Genomic DNA, 26661 nt, shown 5'->3' with positions numbered 1-26661 from the left:
CAACAATGCCGTAACACATGACTGGCAGCAGAATCGGCCAATGGGATCTCCCGAATGGCGTCCTTCCAGGCTGGCGCCCTGACGACCCTACGAGTTGCTTGGGCGGGCGTCTGCAGTCGCCCAACATTTGAACTTCAATGGAAACCCGCGCGCAACGCCCGACGTCTTCCAAGAGAAGTCTCGCAAGTGGCTTTCGCCGCTCTACGTCGGTAAGTGAGAGCCAAGTGAAAGTGGCAGCGACTTCTTCGACGCGGTGCAACCTCAAATGGGCGTGACTTCGACACAAGTGCGGTTGCATTGCAGCGCACATACAATGGCTGCTCGAAAGATAGGAAAGCAAACAAATTTCGGGCCCGCCGCGTCTCGAAAAAATATGAGAAAAAAATTATTAAAAATTCGGAAAATAGTTGAAAGTCAAGAAAAACACAGCAAAGGGGATGTTGAAGCGCCTGGGGTAAGTTTCGTGTCAATTAAGCATACCGTTACTCATTTCTTGAATTAAAATATCGGGGTTATTCAAATTATGAGAGACGGGTGAGCTCGGGGAAGGAAAAAAAGTTTGTGTTCCTCGCTGCCCGGTTTGCGGCCACAGAGAAGAGCCCGGCGTGGCTTCGGTAAAAACACCTTTTCACAAATGATGTCCAAGACGGTGTTACCGCGCACCTCTGCGAATTCTAATGACTATATATATATATATTTATATATCTTTAAAAAAAATAAGTGCAGTAGTTAAGGAGTTGATGAAAGTTGATGGCAGCCCGCTGACTGTCTTCAGGGTGAACAGATGATAATAACGAAGCCATTGGTTGATGACCAAATCAATCAAGTCTTATTTTCTGGCGTTTGCCTATGTCTGCGGTGACTTGTGTTCACGTTACGGCTTCGGTTCAGCCTGTCAATCGATGATCATCGATGGGAGCCATCGCTCTTTCCAAACATGTTCCTCGGCTCGGTGTCATTTTCTACTGCCGTCACAATATTTACAGACAGTTCGGGCAACTGGCGTCGCTCCCGTGCCAAACCGAGCTCGCCGATATGTTGGGCAAACGAAGAAGGCTTTCCCGACTGGCGTGCGCGCTTCCGTCTGTCGTTCCCGTTGGTCGCTGACAGCATCCAGCAAAATTCGAGTTGAAGCGGGGTTTTTGTTTGTTTTTGTTCAGTCGTTGTTGCAAATGACAGTGAAAGCAACTTGCCAACTTGTTTGCAAGTTTTCTTGAAATCTCCAAGCAACTCTGTTCACGTGGGCTAGCCTTATGTCATTCCATTCAAAGTTGTATCTTGATTGTTTAGGGTGAGCTTGTTTGCCGCTGCCCCCCACCTCCTCCCGAAGCTTGTTGAGTAGACAGTGATACTGTCATTCAACATGATTTTGAGCAGAAGTGCTCAATGTTGTCAAGTTTCGCTTCAAATGTGCTTTTTTTGGAAGAAGAAGAAATGTGATGTACTGTAGTTGAAAGTGAAACACAACTGAAATGTACATCGGCTGTGATTCTTTTGCAGTGTACTCAAGGGAGCCAGCCAGCAAATCAGTGGCGGCAGTACGTTTTGACAATTGGTGGTTACACGCTTGTCTTCGTTCCTTTTTGGAATAGTTTGACAGGGCCCCGCGTGCTTCAAACACCGTTCACCTTGTCAAAACGCAGTCTATCAAGGCTCTCTTCACTCTGTCACAGTCAAGGAATCGGAGAATATCACTTGAAGGAAGCAAAATGACTTTAGCAAAGTTCTCCAAGAAGATGCGTGTACAGAGAAAAAAAACGGGGGGGGGGGGGCTTGCTTGTAGCTGTTGATTTGCTCTCGTTTGTTTGCCGCAAAGAAAATTCAACTCTGCGTATTGAAGCGTCCCGAGTTTTTAACCCGAGCGTGTCGCTTCATTCCATTCCGGTCTGAAACTCGTTAAGGTGCGGCACAAAACGCCACCGAGGCCAACTGCAAACGAGCACACCTGCGTGCGCTCGTGCGAACGTGTGCCCCGTGAGACCTTTTTGCGCTTTGGGTTTTGACACCTCCAAAGTGGCGACCGGGGACAGCGCGGGCGTCCCCAAACGAGCAAAGAATGTCCGGCGCTGCAAAAGAACGATTCTACTTCGACAAAGGCGCCCGATTCATCGATTGCTTGAGAATTCCGTTGAGCAAATCGCATCGCTGCGCATGTAAGAAACACGACTGAAATGGGAAGTGGCGTTGTTGCACATTTGGAATCACTGGAAAGTTGTTGTGCATTTGTTGTTTGTTCTGAACAAAGCGCGACTTGAATGTTTGTAGAAGTCACACAAGTCTCTGCAGTAATACTCATTTTACAAGCCAAACGACGGAAGAGAGAAACCGCAATGCATGCGTCGTCCCGGTAAATGTCATCTATTTCTTTCCGTTGGGGGAAAAACAAAACGACAATAAATAGAACAAGCCGATGAATGCATCGAAGAAAATTGCCAAAACGAATTCCGAGTGGGCAAAAAACGTCTTGAAAAGCAGGTGCAGTGGCCAGCCACCGGCATTTATTGGGGGTTATTTCTTGAGCGGGGGCGGCCCGGTAGTCCAGTGGTTAGCACGTCGGCTTCACCGTGCAGAGGTACCGGGTTCGATTCCCGCTCCGGCCTCCCTGTGTGGAGTTTGCATGTTCTCCCCGGGCCTGCGTGGGTTTTCTCCGGGTGCTCCGGTTTCCTCCCACATTCCAAAAACATGCGTGGCAGGCTGATTGAACACTATAAATTGTCCCTCGGTGTGAGTGTGTGTGCGGATGGTTGTTCGTCTCTGTGTGCCCTGCGATTGGCTGGCAACCGATTCAGGGTGTCACCCGCCTACTGCCCGGAGACAGCTGGGATACGCTCCAGCACCCCTAGTGAGGATCAAGCGGTTCGGAAGATGAATGAATGAATGAATTTCTTGAGTGATGTGGACTCATAACGCCCCAAATCCCAGTGACGGTGCGAGTTGTGTGCCAAGAGGAGCGAAAACACAGAGCAGACGTGTGCGCTTAAACGTTTCCGGGTCCAATGAAGTTCACCCGTCGGGGGTCCCAGCCCTTTTTTTGGGTCGTGGGAAATGTTGCCTGCCAGCACGATGGCCGTCATTTATTTGACCGTCGGCGGCTGATGTGAAGAGCCTCCGTTGGCGCTTTTGCGAGCACGAGTGTCACCGTTTCCTCTCCGTGTCTCTCTCAGGCTGATGAGGCCGGACGAGGTTGAGGACGAAAAAGTGGATGGAAGGTAGTCGCCTTTGGCAAGCGCATCCGCATCCGTGAGCGCTCCGCCTTCGAGGCGCCATGGCCACCGGAGCCCAGCGCCACCTCCACCGGGACGCCATGGTCAAAGCGAAGCCGGCGCCGGCCGCGGGGAGGCGCAGAAGGGCCGAGGCAAAGCCCAAAAGGAATTTTCCCTGCCAAGACTGCCAGAAAGCTTTCAACAGTCTGGAGAAGCTGAAGGTGCACTCTTACTCGCACACCGGCGAGAGACCCTACCGCTGCTCCCAGCCCGGCTGCGCCAAGGCTTTTGTCTCCAAGTACAAGCTGTTCAGGTACGGAAAAGCAGCCGGCGCTCGTCTTTTTCCTCATGTCGGTAGAGGTCGTTCTTGTGCGCCGACCCCGAACCGAAAGGCGCACTCTGCTGCTGTTTGGGGTCCGCGCGCAGGGATGTAGAGCCGGCGGCAGCTGCTGATGTTTCAGGTGGTGGAACGCCGCCGCTCGAAATGACACCTGACACGGGCGAAGGAAGCGCATTCGAGTGGAGCTTGTCAAGAGTCGTGCTGGCCAAACGGTGGGGGGGGGGAGGGTGTGTGTGTGTGGGGGGGGGCGTACTGGAAAATGTGCTTCGGTTGGCTTTTCAGTACATTCGAGTCAAACGTAGGGCCCCGGCTGCCGCTTGATGTCAGCTCGACAAAAGGCGTCCCAACGATCGCGCCAAAGTCAGCTACCGCGTCTCCTTTTGTTGAAATGTAAATTCTGGCGGGAGTTCCGGCTCCCCGTCAGGCGTTTCGCTTGACGCGGCGTCTTTCCGACTGGCGCCTCAAAGCTTCGGGAAAAAAGAAGAAGAAAACCAAAACGGCCTTTTCTCAATCACTCGATTGACACGTCACTGTTGGTTTGCGAATGGCGTCCCGGCAGAAAGCCGCGTCTTTTTCACGCTGAGTGCTCATGGTTGCTGTCTCTTTCCCAAGGCATACGGCAACCCACTCGCCGGAAAAAAGCCACAAGTGTTCGTACTGTGAGAAAAAGTTTCACCGCAAGGATCACTTAAAGAATCACCTCCACATCCACGACCCGCACAAGGAGGCCTTTGCCTGCCGCCACTGCGGCAAGATCTACAACACCAAGCTGGGCTTCAAGCGCCACCTGGCCCTTCACGCCGCCAACAGCGGCGACCTCACCTGCCGAGTGTGCCTGCGGCCGTTCCCGAGCACCGCCGCGCTCCTGGAACACCTCAAAAGCCACGCCGGCAAGTCGGCCGGCGCCGGCGCCAAGGAGAAGAAGCATCCCTGCGAGCATTGCCAGCGCCACTTTTACACCCGCAAGGACGTCCGGCGCCACATGGTGGTTCACACGGGGCGCAAGGACTTCCTTTGCCAATACTGCGCCCAGCGATTTGGTCGCAAGGACCACTTGACGCGGCACGTGAAGAAGAGTCACCCTCAGGAGCCGCTGATGGTCAAAGCGGAGCCCGTCATCCGTGACTTGGCGTCGGGCGGCGCGAAGGCCGAACTCCTGGTCGGGCTGCCGCCGCCACGCGACTTGGTCCCCGAGCCGGAGCCTTTCTCCGACGCCGCGCAGCCTCTCTCTTTCAAATACCCGACGGGCTCCAACGTGACCTCATACGCCGTCTGCTCGCAGGAGCGGGAGCAGAATCTCAAGGGGGAGCTGGAGAGCTATCTGTTGGAGCTACAGAGCGGCTTGCCGTCCTCCCCCTCCTCCTCCTCCGCCGCGGCGGCGCAAGATCCGCGCCTCCCGGCGGATGACGCAGGCACACCGCAGGAAGCGAGCGAGGAGGGGTCCTCGGCCAAAACGGCCACGTCAGTGGCCGGCGACTGGCTGACGTCGTCCTCCCTGATGGACTTCTCTCAGCTTTTCAATTTCTTGCCGCTCCACGGGCCCCCGTGCAACCACACGGGGGGCGGCGAGGGGCAGCGGACGCTCACCCCGGAGAGCCCGCATCTCCGCCCGCCCCCCGAGCCTTCCCGGGGCCCGCAGGCTGCGCTTCAAAGCCAGGCTCCCTTCATTTGCAACCCGAGCGCCCCCACCACCTTGCCTCGCTTCCACCAAGCTTTCCAGTGACCTGCTGAAAGGTCGCGCCTCGAGGCCCGCCGTGGCTGGGAAATCCCTCCGCCTCGCCTTTCGACTCATGAAACACACTTGCCGTCGACAGGTGAACATCATGAACGGCGGTGTTTTTTTTTTTTTATGTCTTTGACATCCAATGTGAAGCTTTCTTCCGCTTCTAGCAAACGAGTGCCAAAACCTCTGAATGGAAATGTCATTGCTCGAAAATCCAGCCGGCCGCATCGTAAGCCACTTCGGCAACAGGACGCCGACTTTCCGGGGGCCGGGATGTTTTTCCAAAATGCAAGCCTGGTTCATTGCTGCGTTTTCCCTCACTGACTTGTCGTCTTTGTGCTCCCGTGATATGAATCTATTCGATTTTTTTCTCTCCATACGTTCTGCGATTGAGGTTTCAGTCGTCCCCCAAATCTTAGAAAGTCAAACCCGACAGCTGCCAAAAACCTGACCGCATCCTCAATCGGCCGTTGACGCCGTTCCTCGTCGTCATACCGTTGACATTTTGACACCGTGGCACAAATGCCAGAATTCAAACGTGCCGTTGGGAGGGCAGGTGGCCTGCAGGACAGCAACGGAGAGACCCTAACCATTCCAAAAAGTTCCATCGCGCATCAAACAGATTCATCATTTTTGGTTCCTAAATTGCACAATTCCCCTCATTTGTCATTTTGGGCCTCTCCCCCCCGAATCCATCCAATTTGGCCAAGTAAACCACCCTTTTCTGTGACGTGTCAAAATTCTTTTTGCTTGAGAGAGAATTTAAATGCTATTCCCAGCTACCCAGAAGCACTTACCATACCAACCGACGATACAAAAAATGCCAAAGGAGAAAAGGAAGCAACGGGGTGCACAAAGCCTGGAGAAGGCGACAAAAGTCGAGGGCGGCGCGGATGGCCATGCTGGATGGTACCTTTGCGTTTTCTACTCAAAGAACTTTCAGCCTTTGCTCCGTGAAACGCTCGAGTCCCAATGATCAGTGTTAGCACTTTGCCTTACCCCGCGAGCATCTGGCGTTTGGGCTCGGGCTCTTCACTGGTCCACTTGTTGGTGTCCGTTTGGTCCCCGGAGAAGGCCGTGCGCTGAGACGGAAGGCCGAGGTCAATGTCTTTACTTCGCCCCCGATTCTGAGCTGTGTGCGTTGCCGCTCTGTCCGGCGACACTTCATTTTCTCCGCTGCCTTTTGTCACGAATGGAGAGATGACGTCGAGGGCAATAACGTGTCAATAGAGCTGTTTTGCTTTGCCGGGTACACGTGGTCGGCGTCTTTTGCTTTGTTTTGTTGTTTTTGTTTCAAAGCATCATTTTTGCGTGACTTGCACATGTTCAACTCAAACCTGAAATAGATGTCGTCTTCTGCCGGGTTTGGACCTCGGTGTGAGAAAAAGTTGTTGGCGGAAAGGTGACCTTTTAATTTGCGTCTCGTGTTTTCATGCCTAAAAGCTGCTATCGGAGAAGACGACCAAACAGCATTTGGAGGCGGCAGGGAGGAAAGACATCAAACGGACATCAGTGGACGGATATAAAATCAGGATCATGAAGAGAAAAAAAAACCGCTCCTTTGTGCAAACTTCCCTCCGCATTGCCTTCCAAATCTGTTGAAAAACCCTCAGTGGTACCGGCAGATCATGATTGAATGTGTATGGAAGAAACGCTGCTAGAATCTAGTTGATCAAGCTGCTAACGTACTTCGAAAGCTCCTCGAGGTGCTCCACAACCCTTTTTCTACTTTGAAAAGGAATTGTTTGTTGACAAGTAGTCATTTCAGGCGAGCAGCTGGCATGTGACCCACTGGCTGTTCGCTATCCCTTTGATTTCGTTTGACTGTACTGTGACACGTTTGCTCTTTATTTTTCCAAACCGTGTCTCACAAGCAACACCTTTTATTTGCCCCACCTGTGTTTGTTTTCCCGATATTGGGAAGCCTTGTCATTGGGAGAGCTATAGCAAACGTGATTTATGAATTTTTTTGGGGGGTGCGGGGGTTGTACATGTGACAACATCCAAAATGAGATAAAATCTATTCAATTCATGCATTCCAGCCATGTTAGTATTTTTATGTGTTGCGTTACAACATTGCCATCCCATAACAGTGATGGAATTGATTGCGTGAATGATGGTAACTCTCAATATTTAACTAAAAACCTGTTTTTAAAACTACTGTTATATTTTCATACCTACAGGCAATGTATTTTTATGCATATGTATATAGATATATAAATATGTCCTTATATAGACTGTATGTGTGTGTGTGTGTGTGTGCGTGTGTGTATATAACGTATATACAGTATGTACTACATATACACAATACATCTATATCAACACATATATTTACTTATGTGCATATATGTATATAGTACTGAATGTGTATGTCAAAAATATTTAGATATGTTTGTAGTCTTTGTAAAACAGAATTTTAAAAAACACTGTCATAATCCAAAGAGGCAGATTATTTATTGTTTTGCATAATAACCTGAATTGTATTTACACACCTTGCTGCTATTAATAAGGGGGGCGACATTGTCAACTCCATTGTTTAAATGCGATGTATTGAAAGTTCAATAAAAATGAGAACGTTTTGTTTTGTGCTTTTTTTTGTCTATACTCCACCTTCCAACGTGTTGGAACAATGCTATTTTTTTGCTTGAATAAAACATATTCAAACTTATTGATCCCCACTTTTAAGTATCGCTTGGTGTACATTCTTTCATTCTGTCACGGCCTGTCAAAAATTTCAAAGATTGTCATCCTTTAAGGAAACAAAAAGACACTTCTTGAACTGAGCGGTCGATCGTGCTCCCAGGTGAGGTTTGGCGTTTTTAACTGCGGCAAAACTATATTGAACAGTCTGTACCAGAATAATTCATTCGGAATCGAAACGACTTTGATAGGGTGGAGTTTAAAGCGCATACTGGACTTCAGAATAACTCACGAAGTCAGCAAGTTGTATTTTCAAAATGATGCTGTAATGGCCACAGACAGTTCCGTTTTTATCCCGACATCGTGACATCTGGTTTTGAGTTGAAAACCGTTGCTTCGTTTCCTCGTGACAAATGAAGCATTTTAAACCTATCGCGCTACTTTGCCACATTCCATACGGCGGTGGCGTTAACGTACCATTCCACACCATGGTCTATTCAAACTCCAAATACGTGCTGTATGCCCCTATGAACAGACCAGTCTATGAGTGTATGGCCGTTTTTTTTTTGCGTTTTTTACTGATCGCAATTGGCATTTCACAGTGGAAATGACAAGTAAATGAGCTCTTGAAAGAGATTAATCAATACAAATGGAACCAGCAATCAATCAAGAGAAGGTTTGCCCGAAATCAGGAAACCTTGACATAGTTGAACTCTGTCGCGTCTACGTGACGTCACAACCACGCGCCATTCTCTTGTAAAAACGAAGGTGGTATCCCAGTCGTGTATTCGTGTGCTTTTCCTTTGAGAATGCCGCGCATCCAAGTTCTGATAAACGTAAATTGAAAACAGGTGTCGGAATGTGAGACCAGGGCGGTCGATAGAAGCCGTTTCGGAAAAGAGGCACACAGCGCAATGCAATGCCTTCTCCGGTTCCCCCCACTCGTTTTCTCCCCAACGACATTTTCCCCTCCGTGGACATCGGGACTTGCAGCAGCCCTTTAATCAAACCCTCGTTTGGCTCCACATTACAGGTCCCGAGCCAGCGACTCCAGGGTAAAGTGACCCGCCGCCCGTGGTCCTCTGTCATCTACTGGAAGGAGCTCCACTGCGTCCAGACCGTCGGCTCCGGGGGCTTCGGCTCCGTCTACAAGGCAAAATACCTCGGGCAGACCGTCGCTTTGAAAAAAGTCAAGAAGTGCGCCAAAAACGAACTGGCTTCTCGCCAGAGCTTCTGGGCCGAACTGAACGCCGCTCACCTTCGCCATCGGAACATCGTGCGGATCATCGCGGCCACGACTTGCATGCCGAGCGACTTTGGAGACGAAAGCAGCATCGGGGCCATCCTGATGGAATATGTCGGAAGCAGAAATCTCCAGCAGCTGATTTACGGCTGCGCGGAGGAGACCCTGGAGCCCGGTTGGTGGCTCGGTCACTCTCTGGACATTGCGCGCGGTTTACATTTTCTTCACTCCCATCTGATCGCTCACCTGGACATAAAACCGGCCAACGTGATGGTGTCCAGTGAAGGCGTGTGCAAGATCGCAGACTTTGGCTGCTCTGTTCAACTGGAGAGCAAGCGTCAGGCTTCGGATGTCGTTCCGTTGAGTCGCGCCGGTGGCACGTACACGCACACGGCGCCGGAATTGCTCAAGGGCGAAGAAGTCTCTACAAAATCGGATATCTTCTCGTTTGGGATTACCCTCTGGCAACTGATGACAAGAGAGCAGCCCTACGCGGGGGACAGGCAGCATGTCCTCTACGCCGTGGTCGCTCACCATCTTCGACCCAAAGTTGAGCATCATGCCGCCTTCCAGTCGGAGCCCGGGAGGCTCTGCAAGACTTTGCTCAGCAGATGTTGGGCTGCGCAGGCCTCGACCAGATTCAGTGCCGAAGAGCTGATCGCGCAACTGGAGAATCTGCGTACAAATATCTGACTCGGGAAGATTTGACAAGTATTTTGCTTTGCCGTATTTTATTGTCTCGTTACCGACTGAGGGGGTTGCGCCAAGTGCTTTAAAACGAAGACACTTCATTGTGGCTTTCTTGGAGATCTTTTTGTAAAGCTCCCCCGCTGGAAACAAAAAGCATTTAAATGTGTCATTTTAAATGTGTGCCTGTCATTTTTCAACGTGCCTTATTCCTGTGAAATCATTTTTCATTCCTACCTCGTAACACCGAAACTTATCAGGGCTTGTTACCCTGTGTGCGTTTTAACCCAATGTCTTAATCTTTCAGTGTTATGTGTTTGTGATGTTGACATTTTACCGACTTACTTTCATTAAATTGATTTCACAATATTACTTATTGCTGGCTTTCTTAAGTTTTTTCGAAACTATCAAAATGTTTCGTGTAAAAAAAGTGCATATTGGTATTAAGTTGGCAGAAGTTTTGGGAGGGGGGAGAGGAGAAGTGACAGTCAAACAGGCCAAAAATCCAGATGTCATCAGCGGGGTGCAACAGAGATAGATTTTAGTTCGAATTAACTTACCAAACACTGCTTGCAAGGCTTTCAATGAATGGAATGACATCCATACCGTCTAAAATACCGATACAGCGGACAATTATTAAAAGGGGTAAATAGAAGTAAAGGCTCATCCCGTCAATGGCCGTGTGACACACAGCAGCACGCGAACAAGATAGATGAGGAGACGAGAGCGCTAGTTAGCGAAAAATACAACACGGTGGAAAGCGGAATGGTGAGAAAATGGATAGGAAACGCAGTGAAATTTGGACTCCTTTCAATTGAATTGATCGTTCAAAGGCAGCATGTAGACTGTGCAAGGTTAAAATATCACATCGATCAGGCTCCACAAATAACCTGCACAGGCACATCAGAAAAATCCACCCATCAGTACAATTTGAAGAGAAAAGACAAGCAAGGGAACCAGCTATTAATGAAGGTGCTCGTGTGTCTGCAACTGTTGCTGCTGCTGCAATGTCACAACTGCCTAGATGTACAACCCAGAGCTCTATGAGCCACTTTATGCAAAAAGCTATAAAACCAGCAAAACAGAACACAATTGATGAGGAACTGGGTAAAATGATTGCAAGTGATTTTCAGCCATTTTGTGTTGGCTGTGTGTTGTCGCAACATCTGTCGCCTCAGAGAGTCTTCTCCAAAACAGGGCAAATATTAACAGAGAGGATAACAGGATCAACCCCTCAAAGCTGATGCACTTGGTTTTTCTTCATGCCAATCTTCACTAAAGACAAGTTAAAACTTTTACCCGGATGCTGATTTTTTCTTTTACAAATTTTAATTTATTATTTGTTGTGTGGTATTCAAAGCTTAAAGTTTCAACTGGGAGGTGAACTATATTTAGTCCAATGAAAAAGTGACAAGGGTCAAGAGAAATAAAATATTTTCTTGATGACAGGTCACTTCAGCCACAGCAAATCATAAAACGAAACCAAATTTTTGAAAAGAACAATACACAACAGCTGTTTTAAAATCTTTTGTTACCTGCCTTGGAACATGAATGACAACATACACGTGATTTTATCATCAATGCGGATGGACTTGTTGCAACAGTTCAAGTAGTAGCAATTGTTTTTTTTTTTAATCAGAAATTACCAGGAAATAAATAGACCCGCAAAGCTAAGTAAACATTGCTACTACCATAAATAATTGGAAGCTGTGCTCCGATATGCAGCAATTGTCACACGTGGAAAGACAAGAAACACAACCCTTGAAATAAGTGCTTTCAAATCCTTCGTAGCCGTCGTTGTATTCCTCCACCCGACAAAATGGCCTTTTTGAGGGCTGTATAAAACGTCATCAAAGTACGGTAGAAAAGGTATTGACGCGTCAGACCCTGCAGTCGGGGCTCCCATCCTGGACTTTACGCCGGAAGGTGAGCGCGGTGGACAGCGACGCTACGCCAACGTGAAAGGCTATCTGCAGGACGTTCCTCAACTCGCGTAGGAAGACATTGCATAGGATGATGGCGCTCAGCAGACCGAGGGACTTGACTGCTTTTAGGCGGGAGTGGAAGATGTACAAGTGACACTGCGGGGACAGGGGAAAATGGGCAAATTTGAAGTGTGACATATTAACAAGGAGTGCTGTCGACTGTTAATAGAAATGGGTGGAGAAAGGTCCTGGCCAACTATGGCTTGATCATGAAGATGATAAATGAAAGAGAAAAACAAAAATCCTGGGCAACATTGGATCTCATTTGGATGTGCTCGCCCTGTCACAACCACGTGTAACAGCTTCTGACGGGTCAAAGCCTTTGTCCCGTTAAAGAGTGTCACAACGGAGAGAAAAGGTGACCGAGAAGTAGGAGCTTTGTCCGCACATAAACACGCACTTGCGCACACGCCACTATGTACTACGACTGCCGTATTAAATTGCCTGCAAATAGTTTGTAAGGTCCGTCAAATGTTAAATTGTTACACTGGTGATTCACTGTCAATCCATGATGCCATCAAAAGCACATTTTCATGGTGGTTATTGATATTTTACAGAAGAAAAGGACCCTGCCGGGGTCAATGATCATTTCCGATCAATAATGTGTTTTTTTGTTTTTTTTTTTGTCCAGAATTAGATGCTTTGGTTGAAAGCAACCCATACGGTAAACGGCTGATGGAAAAAGTGAGAAACGAACTTCGAATTGGCTGGCACTCAAGAGGTTCTTTTTTTTTTTTTAAATGGCTGGCGTCGAGAGAGTTAATGTGACCAAAGTGCATTTACCTGCAGCAGGCAGCAAAGGAATGCCACGAGGAATGCCACGACGTTGCGCATGCTGTCGTTGTCTTCCTGCGCCAAGAGGAACGCTCACTTTTTGCTACTTTAGCCCTTTATAAAAACTGCAGTTAAGCACTGGCTAATACCTGGAATGTATATTCTATGAGGTGCACGCCTCGGATGACGTTCAGGGACGCACACATGATGTTGAGGACCAGCGAGAGAATGCCAGGCGCCGTCACCGGTTCCAATTTTACACTCTGGCCTGGAAAAGGAAGAAGAAATCCCCTCCCATCAATCCACCAAAATAAATGCGGCGAGAGGATGGAGAGCAGTGGGGTGGAAGCATACCAGAGGTAGCCAATTGCTCCTCCGTGTGACCATTTGAAGAGCCGTTCGTCAGCTCGAGCTCCTCTAGGGTGAGAATCTGAGGCGGGCGGAGCCGCAGGTCCTCCTGGACTTCCGCCAAGGTGACCTGGAGGGCTGGGCCGCCCTTGCGGTTGTACTGCCGTTTCAGCTTCTGAATTGCGCCGTCTGTGTGTGGTACCCGGGGAAGATGTGAAGAAGAATGCCCCAACTTCTCTTTTTCCTCAACTTACCAAACTCCAAAAATGGATATGGTCTGTCTGCCAGCGACACAACACTGGCATTGTAGCAGGCTGTGAATTCCCAGCGTAGGTCTTCCAGGAAGCAGAAGGCCATCGCCGCGGGAATGCTCCAGTGACACACGGTCATGTAGGACACTCCTTCTGAAGACACCAAGCTGAGCAGGGGACGGGAGCACAAAAACAAGATGTTTAGTTCTCCCCTGCGCCACCCACCCCACCCCAAAAATATTTTACACACACACATATAGTATATCAGTAAATATAATGCAAATCTGCAGGTGCCGAACCGTGTATATGCAGGGGTGGAGGGACTGTACTTAAGTAAAGCAAAGCGTGGCGAGCTACTGTTGCCCAACGCATGCAATTTTTCATGACAAATACTACGTTTCAGTGTAGGAAGCTTCAGCGAGCCGACAATACGGTCCTTGTTTTCTCTCTCTTTCTAAATTGTTAGAATGACAGTAACTGGAGCAATCCACTTATTATTTAACTCGGAACCATGTGGTTCAATAATAATAAACTTTTTTTTTAATTGGAGTACAGCGCATGTAGTCAATATATGTTTCGCGATTAAAAAAAAAAAAAGACAGCAGTGTTTCCGTTGCAGTGAAAGGGATTTTTTGGGTTTTCTCCCAATTGTCCAGATACGTCGCTTTAGCTTATCGCTCGGTGTGTGTCAGGCCTTACTAGATATTGAGCTCTTGACCCTTGACCGCGGCTCTTTCCGGGAAGAGCGGCAGTGCCCTGCTGATGGTCTTGAGCTGCCGCTTCCTCTCCTGCAGCTCTCGGTTGTACTCGAAGTCGGTGGAGGCGGACAGGGGGAGTCCATCCCTCACCCGCGCCACGAAGGCAAAAAGGATCAGAGACATGATCCATGAGTGCTTTTATGTCTGCGGAGACGGGAAAAGAAAAGACAATGCTGACAAGATCAAATAAAGGTCAAGCATGAAATAGCATTAGTAATAAAGAACGGTGCGACGCTGCTACTAATAAGTTATTTCAGGGTTCTGTTTAAAAAAAGATACTTGATACAGCGAAAATCACAACTTCAATATCGATAATAAAATATACAATTAATGTATTCAGAATAAAATGAATCATGATCTTAGAATCTAAATATATCGACAAAGGTAGAAAACGGCAAACCCCGCGACAGCATTTGAGCGAACACCTCCAATAAGAATAAAACAATATAATAGCAAATTTAGGTAAAAATGACATCAAACTAATTGCGATCCAATGTGACTGTATAAAATGCGACACCAGGGCCGGTAAAAGCAAGAATATTTGAAGCGTTCAAAACAATATAGAGCTAAAATTGAAAAAGTTGCAAATAGCTTAGTGCCGTTTTACGACATCTAAAAAACATCCCAAAAAAATAAAAAGAAAAAAAAGTGTTAAAGAAAAAATAGAAATGTGGATTTAAGACTTGGATCAGCCGTAACTTTTTTCTGACTTCACAAAAAATACCATTGAAAATACTCCGGATTAACACGTAAAGGTATGAGCCTAAATACGTGTAGTAAATATGGGTAGATTTCAATCATATCGAGATGCAAGTGGTATTTTGAAGGTGCAAACCTTACCTCATGATCATAAAGCTTTCATTCTGCCACCTTGCCACTTGGCTTACTTAGCTGACTACGCCGCCGGTGAAAAATAGCACACCAATGTCCCGAGCTACGGTTGGTATATGATTGTTTTGCGGGATCACAAATTGAAAACGAACTCCCGATAAACCTGTTATTACTTGTGTTATTAGAAGCGACCAGGTCGGCTGCGCACGCGTAAGCTAGCACAAACAAAGCTTCGCAGTACGGCGACTCGAGGGAGACAAAAGTGTTTCGTGACGCTAGTGCGGCCGGGAACTACCCAGGGTGCTAACCAGTTAGCACAAGCGTTCCTTCGGTAACTGCAGTTAATTGAGCTACGCAGGTTTGTACGCTACTCTTTCCTTGATATAGTTCCCGTGTCTATTTTCAGTCGCTGCGGCGTGGTGGTAGCTTCGCAAAAAAATGTTTGAAAAATAGCCGCTAGGCATTGAGTCGCCTCGTCGTCGCTTTGAACGGTCCACGAGCTTTAGCTCGTGCGCTACTATTTACATTTGCTTTCATCAATGGGAGTCGTAACCGAGCGGGATTTATGTGGCGCGCCGAAAGCTTCGTAAGACGTGAGTGTGTCGTGTTGGCGGATTTTCAGGTGACGTGAAACGGTCAATCGAAGCGCGACACTTGTTGATATGCCGCGCTAATCTATTTGTAGCCTTCATTCTAAAATGGAGGTCCTTTGTGGTCTATGATTAGAAGAAACGTGTGTGTATGAAAACGGGATAGGCTTGAACTATGGATGCTTTGCATCGTCGTTGGCCGCTCGGGTGCTTCATTTTGCTTCCCCGCTCTAGAAGCTCAAAGTCGCCTCGATGTGGGCTTTTCCGGTTGACCTCGTTGCGCGGTCTATCTGCAACCGTCATATTTGACGTGAATTTGACATTTTTTGACAATTGACATTTCATTCGTATGCACCGGTGGTTCTGGAGCTTTCATTGAGTCAAGGCACATCTCGCTTTACAATAGGGAACAACACCAGTGAAAAATGTACCTAAAAGTAAATTCGCTCACGTGATGATCTCATCTCACCTTTCTGACAATTAAACGAATACTCATTGTGAAATGTAGTTTGTTGATTTTTGGTACGAAACAACTTCTCTGTCGTATGAATGACACCAGGCCGATCGCTACCCGCTTTAAAATGTCATTATGGAAGAGCGTTCAAATGTTGTGGTTGTCACGATAGGCCACTGGGTGTGGATGAACAAGAAGATTTGGGGACCAAGAATTCGGTGAAATTCTGAAGGCACGGTGGTTGGAATTCACGTGCAGCGTGCATGCAGGCGCGTTCCCCCCTTTTACCCTTTCCCCTCTCTCTTTGCATCACCAACGTGCCCTCTCCCATCTGCCTCCACCTCCAGATTTCTAGGTAGGTTTTTTTATTATTATTATTTTTTAGCTTTTTCTGTGCTTTTAGGTCACCGGGACTTTGATCACGATGGGGGTGAAGGATCGCCCGCAGTGTTACTTTGATGTGGAGCTCAACCGGGAGCCAGGTAATTAAGGTCTTTCTTTGTGTTTCTCATGAGTTTGCTCTCAGGAATTCCATTGGCTTCTGCTTAGAGAAATTAGGGCTGTGCAATTATTCTAAATTCGATAATTGGGGTTCATATTTTTTGGAATCGAGCAGGCCTATTAGAAACGGCTGTGTTTATTCTTCTTCCAGAAAACGCACATTTCACTCGCTAAGCACCACGTGCTGCGCCCTTGATGACAGCTGAAGTGTCCTTTCGTAACAGAAGCCACAGAAAGGTCCCAATCGACCCGAACGAGAACAGAAAGTCGTTTCTGGTTACTTGAGGCGGCCCTCGTTGCCGCTCCCAGCTTAGATTTCCGTCAATTTAACTCTACGGATGTACTAACAAGACCAGTTTATTCACCTCAGGCTAAGATGTTTTGTTTCCCGAGGGAGGGCCTAAGCTACCCCCGACAGCATCTATTGGCTTCAGCTCTTGAGTGTAATCTGGTTTGCGTGTTTAGTTTTCAAGGCCAACTAAAAGTGTCAACATATAGAGCTCTGTTCTCCACCGATGGTTGTTTTGATTGCGCCGTAGTGAAAACAGATGATGACTGATTTGCCTTTCACACAGCGGTCATTTATCTGCCAGGCTTCGAATACGCCCCTGCCGTCCCCTTTCGGCAATACGGGAAAAGCTGCTTGCTCCACGAAAAGGAGCTTCTGTGTGGAAGAGGTCTCCTCTTACGGCTTTTCGGAAACTGATCAGACTCCTTTTGTTTTGCAGTTGGGCGAATTGTCTTTCAACTGTTTTCTGACATTTGTCCCAAGACCAGCAAAAACTTTCTGTGTTTGTGCACTGGTGAGTAACTAACTAACACGGACAAAGAAACATCTGAAGCGATAACCGTCATCATCAGATAACGCTCGTAAAAAAAATCCTACCCCGACTCGTAGGTCGGTGTGTTGTGTGAAATCTCACTGGCAGTGCTCCTTTTTCCTTGCAGGTGAAAAGGGAGCCGGCAAAATAACAGGCAAAAAGCTGTGCTACAAAGGCTCCACATTTCACCGAGTTGTAAAGAACTTTATGATCCAGGGCGGCGACTTCACCGAAGGTGATGACGACACCATCCTTCTCCTTTAGTCGGCTCGGCGCAAGCGCCCCGCTTATTTCGTGGTTGGAAATTTTCATCAAGCCACGAGATGACGTTGGGGCACGGGCTGCCAGAAACACGTTGTGCTAAAGTGTACATTTGTCGGCATCCACGTCACTTGTGTCGTCTCACACGTGTCGCCGCTTCACAGGAAACGGAAGAGGAGGAGAATCCATTTACGGAGGCTACTTTGAAGGTAATTGGCAATCGAATGACACTGTGATTTCGTCTCCTTGATATTTAATTGGAATTGAAACGATTTCAGCACGAATAAAAGAGTTGCATGCAAATATGAGGTCATTCTGAGAAGATGGGTATCAAGAATCGTGCATTGTTTTTGTGCAATATTGTCTGTACACTGCCGGTCAAAAGCAGGAGGGAAGACGGCGCAGATTTTCCAGCTACATAGCGATGTCATGCTTTGATACAATTCACGCTCCTTTTTCGGTTCGGCGCAGTGCGGGGAAAAAAAACAGATCAACAAAATGTGGACAGTAAAAGGAAAAACAATCATCCCTTTATCTTTACATCCCTTACATAATCTTTTCTTCTTGGAGGATCGCAGCCTCTTTTTAACACGCAAACAATGCAGAGCGGTGCATCCTTCCCATTTTGAGCACGGTGTCAATTGTTATTGCTTTGGCGCCATTATGTCCGCTCGCCAGAAGCCGAGCCGCACCGCGTTTATTTACTCGGTTGCGTGCGGATGGAGCGCAAGGCAGTCACATTTCCCGTCTCCATACGACCAAGCAAACATTCTGCGCTGGCATATCTGAGCGCGTAGGGAAATTCCGGGATTTGTCGCCGTCGTCTGCTTCTGGCCGGTAGCGTACTTCCATTTCCCCGCTGGCCTTACTATGCGGTTTTGTGTACAGTCAAGCGTGAGTGGGCTTTTCTTGACCAGAATCCGCATGGGCAGTAGGCGTTCTTTTTTTTCTGAGTCATCTTGCCTAAAATTCTCCACCGTTATTCTTGTATTTGTAGAGGGGTCTTTTGCAAAAATGAGAAGGTAAGCCCATGTACACGTGCCCACACCGTGCCCTCCACGGCCGCCTGCCCTCCGACCGTATTTTTGTGCCGGGAGCGGGCACAGCTGCCCCCATTCCTGACGTGCGGCCCGCTCACATTTCTGTTTGTCTTCCATTGTTCATTGAAAGCTGCAAGGTTGCCGCCGCGCACTCCCTACAAGTACCGCAACGGCACGACCGGAATTAGATGGGCAGCGTTGATCGTTTTTATCATTGATGTGTGCCCAAGTCCTCCAGACTTTAGAAATGCTTATTTCTTCCCCCAGTCGTCAATCAGTTGACCCCCCCGGTCCCCTCCCTCCTCCATTGGCAGCAGAATTTTGAACCTCTTTTTTTACGGAAGGACTGGCGGGGCGAGGCGATCACTTCTCGGTTTGACGGATTCTGTTGCATTTGCCGTCTTGTGCTCAAGATTCATCTGAACTGAAGTTGCTGGATTGTGCTGCTCACACAACGTGCCCCCTCCTTGTTTTTTGTTTTTTTTGTTTTCCTCTCAATCTAACAGATGAGAATCTCACTCTCAAACACGACCGGGCCTTCCTGCTGTCCATGGCCAATCGCGGCAAAGACACCAACGGTTCACAGTTCTTCATGTGAGCATCATTCTTTGACCTAAATCCCCCAAAGTCCAACATTCTAATGACAGATGTGATAGCAGCTGGTTATCGTTGCTTCTGACAAAGTGCCACTTTTTGCTGTCTTGTTTCTTAACCTGCTTGGGCATTGACAACACCCCCCCCCACCCCCCTTTCCCCTTCTATGTGTAGTTTAGAAATGCTAGTACAGAGAAACATCGATTCAAACCTTTTTTTACCCACAAATGTGTTACATTTCTTCTCTTGCCGTTTTTTTTGTGTAAAATTTACAGAAACTCTAGCGTCCTGCCCTTCCAAGGTAATGTGTCTCCAAGGCTGTGCTTTTCTCTCTCTCTCTCTCTCCCCCCAACCCCCTCTCATGACTACAGTATTACCAAGTAGTCATTTGCATCTACAAACATTTTGCAGAGTGCTTACTTTGGATGTGAACAACAGTACAGGTAGTCCCAACTGGCTTGATGTGTCCTATTCCAGGGGAACCACCGCAGCCAACATAAAAAAAAAAAACGTGAACTTGAACCAAAATTCTCTGGAAAATCTCATGTGTTCAAATCTGCCAAAGGCGTAAAACTTGTTGTAAAGGTTTTGTTTGAATTCAACAAGAAAAATTCACAATCGATTTGCAATCCAATCCCCTGGACCGAAAGGTCTGTTGTGCGTCTTTTCCCATTGTAAAATACCGCCTGGCTTTGTCCAAATTCCCTTTTTGTTTTCACTCTTGTTCTCCTTTGTTCTCTTTTTGTCACGCTCGTCATCTCGCGGTCGACGGATGCGCATTGCTTGGCTTTCGCACCAGCAGCACGACCAAGATGGCACCTCATCTCGACGGGTATGTCGCCGCCGCATTTTGCATTCGTTGTTTAGTGACCGACGCCTGACTTTCTGCATACTTAAGAGTCCACGTCGTCTTCGGCCTCGTCATCTCCGGCTTTGAGGTGATCAAGAAGATCGAGGGGCTGAAGACTGATTCGGCGAGCCGACCGTATGCCGACGTCCGGGTGGTGGACTGCGGACAGCTGATCGTCAAGTCCGCTAATGACGGTCAGTCAAACCTTCTAATGACGCGATCGACTGCTGGATGCGTTGTTTACTCGCTGACCAAGAAAAAAAGGGCCGCATAACCTCCTCTTCCACTCTTGCATCCGCCGCCGACCCCTGTGCGGTTAAGCTTGGTCACCCAGTTCTGCATTCTTTTCTCCTTTTTTTTCAGTTCTGGAAGGCAAAAGATTCAGGCCGTCGCATTCTGCCGACTCCTCGCTCAACTCCTCTGACTCGTCATCTCTAAGCTCCTCTTCCGAGGAGTCCGAGAGCGACTCTGAAAGGTCCGCGCGTCGCAAGCACAAGAGACACGGAAAGAATAAACGCTCCAAGAAGCGGAGGAGGCTGCCCAACGCGGAGAAGACTGTCGACCTCGAGTTGTCCAAACACAGGTGAGAGCGTCTCCGTTAATTGTTTTCATCCCATGAAACAAATCACTCGTGGCTTGGTTGGAGTAAAAAAAAAAAAAAATGCCCTCAAGCTCTCAGCACCCCGCCGAAGAAGAGATCGGAGATGCCGATATGGAAGATGAGAAGGAGCACAGCGGGAAGAGGGAAAAGCCCGTTGTCCGACCGGAGGAGATTCCGCCTGTTCCCGAGAACCGTTTCCTGCTGCGGCAGGACACCCCGGCCCAAGAGAACAAAGTGGAGACGTCAGTTCACGCTGGATTCAATTCTCATCTCCAAAATTGCTTGTCGTCGAGTGTAAAAAAAGAAAGTGATTTTTAAAAATTGTTTTTTTTAGAGTTGAGAAGCAAGAATCCACAGTTGAAGCCGAGCCCAAACCAGCAGTCTCCAAGTCTGGACGGAAAATCCGAGGCCGAGGCACAATTGTGCGTTCATTCATGTTCTCTTCATTTAAAAAAAAAAAGAAAAAAGCTTCAGTTGCCGTTAAACCCGTGTAGTCTATCAGTAGTTCCCAGACACCCCTTTTATCTTCTTCAATGAGCAATTAGCACAACACCACGACCCCCGCACACGTTGATGATGAGCCCGCCGTCTATTCAGGCTGCGACCGGTCCGCGGTGTACCCCGCCTCTCGCCCTGAAAATAGAGTTGTTCTTGTAGCAGATTGCTTTCTGCCCTTTTAATCTCCCACCTTCAGAAGTGGGGGGTTGGAGTCCCCGCGTTAGGTCCGTGTAGATTTGAAGCCCGATCCAAATTTGCCGCGCAGAGCCACCTCCCTCATACGACGAGGTCTTGTCGGTTTGTCCGCAGAGGTACCACACCCCCACCAGGTCTAAATCTCGATCTGCATCCGTGGGCGAGAGAGGCAGCAGTGAAACTCCGCCCCACTGGAAAGAGGAGATGATGCGGACTAAAGCCTATCAGCCTCCCAGTGTTGAGAGATGGAGCAAAGGAGAACAGTACGATTCCATTATAAAAACACGAAAGACGTTTGTGATCAGGTTTGTGACCTAACGGACTGAAATGCCTGTGCCTTAACGCAGATGGGACAAGAGAAGCGAGACGGCATGGTCCAGGTCCTCCGAGCGTTCGTCAGGCCGTAGTTCGGAGATGTCCAGCCCGCCACGGCTCCTTAAAAAAGAGAAGAAGAGGGGCAAGCATAAGAAAAAGGCCAAAAAACGTAAGCGCGGGAAGAAGAGGAGCTCCAGAAGCAAACATCAAGACGGGGAACGCTCGCCCTCCTCAAGACGGCTGAACGTCAGAACGCCTCGCTCCTCACCGAGTCGCCGTTGCACGAGAGGGCGGTCCTCTGTGTCCAGATCTTGCTCCCGATCGCGCATATCCAGTCGTTCCAGATCCAGGGCAAGGTCTTATTCTTATTCACGGTCCAGAAGCTTGTCCCGCTCAAGAAGTTGCTCCCGGTCTCGATCTCGCTGCCGGTCCTACTCTCGATCCAGGTCCAGACACAGGTCCGCGTCGTCCTTCACGCCAAGCAGAAAGAGGAGTTTATCCAGATCTCCGAGAAAGGGGAAGTCCAGCAAGTCCGGAGCAGACGCCCCCGTCCATCTCCCCGGCAAGCTCTCTGATGGCAAAGTTACACCAGGATCCAGAATGCTGACTGCGCCGGTCCCAGAAAAGATCCCTGTGATCCCGCTCAGCGATAGCCCGCCTCCCTCCCGCTGGAAGCCAGGTCAGAAGCCCTGGAAATCATCCTACATCCAACCTCCGGACAGCAAGGTCCAACTAGCTCCGGTGCACGTTTCTTCCATGGGGCAAGCGGCTTCGGAGAACGCTCCGACTTCAGTTCAGGAGACGTTTGTGCCGAGCGACTCCGAAAGGACCAAGCACGGCGCGCGGCGCTCGCCCAGCAGATCCTCTCCAAGCAAGTCCGACAGCCGCTCAAGAAGCCGAAGCGCCAGCAAGTCCACCTCCAGATCCCGTACCAGCAGCAGATCGGACTCCCCGCCCTCTGAGCCCAAGAAGAAGAAATCCCTCGACAAACATTGGAGAAAGTATTACCGATCTCTGAAGAGGATAAAGCGAATGGACAAGTACATTTCGAGCGCCGCTGCTCACGAGGTCCCGTCGGTGAAGAAAGCGGGCGTCGAGCCGAGTCCTGATAAAGTTGTGCCTAAAGTGGGTCAGGAGCAACGAGGCTCTCCGGACCAAGAGACAAAAAAGTACAGTTCGATGCAGACGGATAGCTTGGTTCACAAATCCGGATGGGACAGCGACAGCGATAGGGTGAGCCAAAGCAACGGTGATTTCCTGTCAAAGCCTCAGAAAGCGCCCGGCCACATCCCAGACAAGAAGACCTCGGGCCTCACCGGGTGGAATTCCGAGAGTGAGCCCGAAAGCATCGCCACCAGGCCACCGGCGCTATCTGAGAAAGAGGAAGGCGAAGCCAGTTCCGAGTCGGAGCGGGAAACCGACAAAATGCCCTCGAGCGCCGGGCATGCCGACGCTTCCGCCCCGGCGCGGGCAGGCGCGCCGACGGCTGCCGACCCGGAGAAGCACAAGAGCAAGAGGAAGTCCAAACGGAAGCGCAAACGCAAGAGTCGAGGAGAGGGCAAGAGCGGCTCCCGCCACGCGAGGGACAAGAGCAAGAGACCCAAAAAGAAACGGCAGAAGATGAAGGAGACTTTTCATTGGCAGCCGCCTCTCGAGTTTGATGAGGAGGAAGACGAAGACGACGCCAAGAAGGAGAAACGTAGCCCGGTGGCCGCGGTTGTCAACAAGGACCACGGCGTCACCTCTTCCAACAAGAATCCTAATAAAGAGGAAAGCGGGCCTCCGACGAGGGCCAAAGAATCGAGTCATAAAAGCACCAAAGCATCGGAGCTTCGGCATCAGCTGTCGAACAGGAACGGTAGTAACACATGCGGGGCGAAAGAGCTCAACTCTGCAGATGCCACGGACATCTGCGCTCCCGAGCAGGACGCCGCGGCGGCCCCTGAGAAAGCCCTGAAAAGTGGCTCCCGGGTGGCCGCCAAGGCAAGCAAAGGTGCCCTAGCGCCGCCGCAAAGCCTCGAGCCGCCCCCTGTCGCCGCCGCCGATACGGAGCAACCCACCAGCGCCGTCGTTCATTTCAAATGGAGGCCCTTGAAAGGAATGGCTTTGCTCCAGAACGCGGGCGCGGCGCAGCTCGTGACCCACAACGCGCACGCTCAGCACAGCCACCTGGCAAGCGTTCAGGGAGTGCGAATGGAGATCAAGAGCAAGAACCGGGTCCGACCAGGATCGCTCTTCGACGAGGTCCGCAAGACCGTGCGCCTCAACCGGAGGCCCGGGAACCGGGAGAGCTCCGGCGAGGAAAGCTCCCCCTCGCCCGGGGGAACCCGGGACGACTCCCCGAGGAAGTCGCGCTCGGCCGCCCGCCGTTCGCGCTCGACTTCCAGTCAGCGCTCCCGCACCCGAGACTGGTCGCAGTCCTACAGCAGGTCCGGGAGTCGATCGCGCAGCTCCAGCTACTCCTCCAGGTGAGAGTCCGCATGCTTTGAATTCATCTGTTGCGCGCCAGCGGTAAAGCTACCAAAAGGCACCGGGCCGTTCATTTGGAAAACAAAAGAAGCGAGCGGCGTTGCAAACGCAATCCATCAAAGCGTTTGACCGAGCCTTTCTGGCGTGTGGAACGAAGCGTTGATGTTTGGGGATTTACGACAAGGAGGTAGTAATAACTACGAGTACCCTTCTCACGCTGGATCACGCTACAACTGCGGACTGACACAAGTATGATTCCAAATGTCTCCACTAAAACGGAAGTCTTCATATGCCGAAAAAGTTTTTTTATTGATATGTGCCGATGACAACATTTGCGATAAGCGCAGGGAACGCTGTTTCTTGGAAGACGTTAACAACAGAGTTTGTTCTCACTTTCAGAGGTCGTAGCAGGAGTCGCCGCAGGCACGCGCGCCAGCGATCCCGCAGCAGCACGTACGGAAGCTACAGGAGCCACAGGTGCGCCCTGATTTAATCGGTTGTGATTTGTTGAATTGTTTTTTTTCTAATGTGCCGGCGTGTTTCTCGCGCATCGTTTCAAACCTACCTCTTTCTCCCCCCCCCTGTCAGCCGGACGTACAGCAGAAGTCACACCAGAAGTCGCTCCTATAATTACCGCAGCAGGAGATCCAGGTGGGTTGGGTCTTTCCAGTGGATTCCCTTGTATTCCTGGACCTGAAATATTTACTTTAACAAAGACGTGACCAATGCGCTAGTGACGAATGACGGGATATTATGGTCGCACCGCCGCCGTAGGAATGGAAACACTGTTGTAAACCCAGATGCCTTTGGTCTTTATATTTGAGCTATCCAAATGGGCTCGAAAATAAATCCCCCCCCCCCCGACATGTTCTACGAGTCCATGTAAAATACCAAACAATCAATGATGACGTGACTTGGGATCTTTCCCCAAAAGGTCCGCCTCCTCTGACAGCTATTCCAGCCGCAGTCGAAGCGGGAGCCGGACGCGAGGGCGGCATAGAAGCCACAGCTACCGGAGTCCACGCCGCGGATCGCGGTAAGATCGTCGATCATCAAAGAAATGTGTCAATTGCTAATTTCAATTTGGAAAGCCATGTATTATTGTTATTAGTAGTAGTAGAGACAAATGGTGATTAAATTGTGCTTTCAAATTTTTTTCCCCTTTTTTTTAACCAGAAGGAGATTGTCATAAGGTATTGTCATGATACAAGTGATTAACAATGCATCAGAGTAGGTCATTCTGCTAAAAATGTTTTGGGAAACATTCTAGAATTTTTCTTTACAATTTACAATGCTGTCTTTGAACTCATGTGACATGCTCGTCAAAATGCGTCGTTAACACTGCGCAGGTCCTCACGCTCGTCCAGTCGCAGCTGGTCCAGGCGACGGAGTCGCAGCCGGAGCAGCCGGTACAGCTGAGACAAATCATCGTCAGCGACCCGCCGCTCTGTTACAGGCCAGTTACGAAAGCTCCCAGAGGAACCGAAGCTTTTCGGACGTTTTCCGCAGTGTTTCGCGACTGTGTTCCATGCTTACAAATGAATGTAATACATCAAGAATAATTGTACAGTAAGAATAGCGCACAGATGCTAATCATACTTGAAGGGAGGAAGGGAGGGAGGATGTTAATTGGAATTATCTAATCCCCCCTCTTTGGGACATATACTAAAGTTCCAGTTGTCGTGTTCGGATTTAGGTGGCAGTTTTAATTGACGTTGTATCACGAGTGGAGTTACTGTGCTGAAAGTGTGGTGAATGAAGCTTTTTGATTTGAACGATGTTGATGCGCAATAAATACCACTTTGGCTCGTGAGTTCCTAAACTGTCCAATGCTGGCCTCTAGTGGTTGGAGGTAGACAAAGACAATTTCATCCATCTCCACACATTTTGCACCCCGGAAGTAGATGTGGTAAGTGATTATTTATTTGGGAGGCCACGGGGAGTTATAATGAAACAAATATGTATATTGTATTATTTTGTCATTTTTTGTTCACGTTTGATGGCGCGGACACCCGCAGCGGAAGAAATGTCATCTGTGCTGTACACATACAGCACATTTGACAAAATTGTATTCAATTCAATCAATCTCAAAGTTTGACCTCAAACCATTGCAGTTGCCGTTAGGCCTAATGGATGCGTGAAATTAGATTTATTTATTTTTGGGGGGGGGGGATGCAATGCTTTCTAATCAAACCAAAATTGAAGAAAGACTTTTTATAATTCGTCATGATATAATCCTTGCATATATTTGTTTAATTTGTGAATCTTTTCTAATTCATCAATAATTATCGGTTGCTTTATGCCTTCGACATATAGACCTGGACTATTTCTCTGAGTGTTCGATTGCACATTAAGGCCGATCCACCCGCGATGAGCCCCCAATTCACCGTTGGTACTTTCTGCAACCCTTACAGGAGGAAATACGCTAAATGGAGATTCAATAGACGGTTGGTTCCCCCTCGGTCCCCTGCCATATACCGAATTGAGCAGCATGATCATAAAATGTGCTGATGAGTGTGAGTTTGGATGGTTGTTCGTCTCTGTGTGCCCTGTGATTGGCTGGCAACCGATTCAGGGTGTCCCCTGCCTACTGCCCGAAGACAGCTGGGATAGGCTCCAGCACCCCCCGCGACCCCAGTGAGGATCAAGCGGAAGATGAGTAGGACATGACGTCAAGACTCTTCATGTA

At 49.0% G+C, this 26661-nt stretch overlaps 4 protein-coding genes across 11 annotated transcripts; 3 read left to right on the top strand and 1 right to left on the bottom strand.

The window, feature by feature from the left end:
* The first annotated feature begins 77 nt into the window (after nt 1–77).
* plag1 (pleiomorphic adenoma gene 1) lies at nt 78–7846 on the top strand. Of its 2 annotated transcripts, none has more exons than XM_052054279.1 (3): nt 78–209; nt 3165–3516; nt 4156–7846. In XM_052054279.1, exons 2-3 carry the CDS (start codon nt 3266–3268, stop codon nt 5264–5266), a joined length of 1362 nt encoding a protein of 453 aa, XP_051910239.1. In that variant the 5' UTR covers nt 78–209; nt 3165–3265; the 3' UTR covers nt 5267–7846. The 2 variants fall into 2 exon arrangements, with proteins under 2 accessions (XP_051910239.1, XP_051910238.1); XM_052054278.1 differs by lacking the exon at nt 78–209 and adding an exon at nt 286–454.
* A 798-nt stretch (nt 7847–8644) lies between these two features.
* Nucleotides 8645–10208, top strand: mos (v-mos Moloney murine sarcoma viral oncogene homolog). The gene has a single exon (XM_052054291.1). It carries the CDS (start codon nt 8826–8828, stop codon nt 9840–9842), a length of 1017 nt encoding a protein of 338 aa, XP_051910251.1. The 5' UTR covers nt 8645–8825; the 3' UTR covers nt 9843–10208.
* A 1047-nt stretch (nt 10209–11255) lies between these two features.
* Nucleotides 11256–15005, bottom strand: sec22c (SEC22 homolog C, vesicle trafficking protein). 2 transcript variants are annotated; one of them, XM_052054296.1, is made up of 7 exons: nt 14793–15005; nt 13894–14096; nt 13198–13361; nt 12950–13132; nt 12745–12863; nt 12605–12670; nt 11256–11917 (listed from the first exon to the last, which is right to left on the bottom strand). In XM_052054296.1, exons 2-7 carry the CDS (start codon nt 14073–14075, stop codon nt 11717–11719), a joined length of 915 nt encoding a protein of 304 aa, XP_051910256.1. In that variant the 5' UTR covers nt 14076–14096; nt 14793–15005; the 3' UTR covers nt 11256–11716. The 2 variants fall into 2 exon arrangements, with proteins under 2 accessions (XP_051910256.1, XP_051910258.1); XM_052054298.1 differs by having other exon boundaries at nt 11677–11917; nt 12605–12666; nt 14793–14947.
* An 11-nt stretch (nt 15006–15016) lies between these two features.
* Nucleotides 15017–25785, top strand: nktr (natural killer cell triggering receptor). Of its 6 annotated transcripts, XM_052054249.1 has the most exons (18): nt 15030–15141; nt 16000–16045; nt 16231–16309; nt 17057–17131; nt 17277–17384; nt 17575–17619; nt 18957–19044; nt 19847–19876; nt 19943–20088; nt 20258–20477; nt 20567–20737; nt 20830–20917; nt 21303–21451; nt 21536–23971; nt 24372–24449; nt 24561–24623; nt 24907–25008; nt 25322–25785. In XM_052054249.1, exons 3-18 carry the CDS (start codon nt 16252–16254, stop codon nt 25389–25391), a joined length of 3927 nt encoding a protein of 1308 aa, XP_051910209.1. In that variant the 5' UTR covers nt 15030–15141; nt 16000–16045; nt 16231–16251; the 3' UTR covers nt 25392–25785. The 6 variants fall into 6 exon arrangements, with proteins under 6 accessions (XP_051910208.1, XP_051910209.1, XP_051910210.1 ...); XM_052054248.1 differs by lacking the exon at nt 16000–16045 and having other exon boundaries at nt 15017–15141; XM_052054250.1 differs by lacking the exons at nt 15030–15141; nt 16000–16045 and adding an exon at nt 15216–15376.
* Nucleotides 25786–26661: the final 876 nt, after the last annotated feature.

This window comes from Hippocampus zosterae, chromosome 20 (assembly GCF_025434085.1).
Source record: "Hippocampus zosterae strain Florida chromosome 20, ASM2543408v3, whole genome shotgun sequence".
Taxonomy (NCBI): Eukaryota; Metazoa; Chordata; class Actinopteri; order Syngnathiformes; family Syngnathidae; genus Hippocampus; species Hippocampus zosterae.
This window is presented reverse-complemented; position numbering and strand designations above follow the sequence as displayed.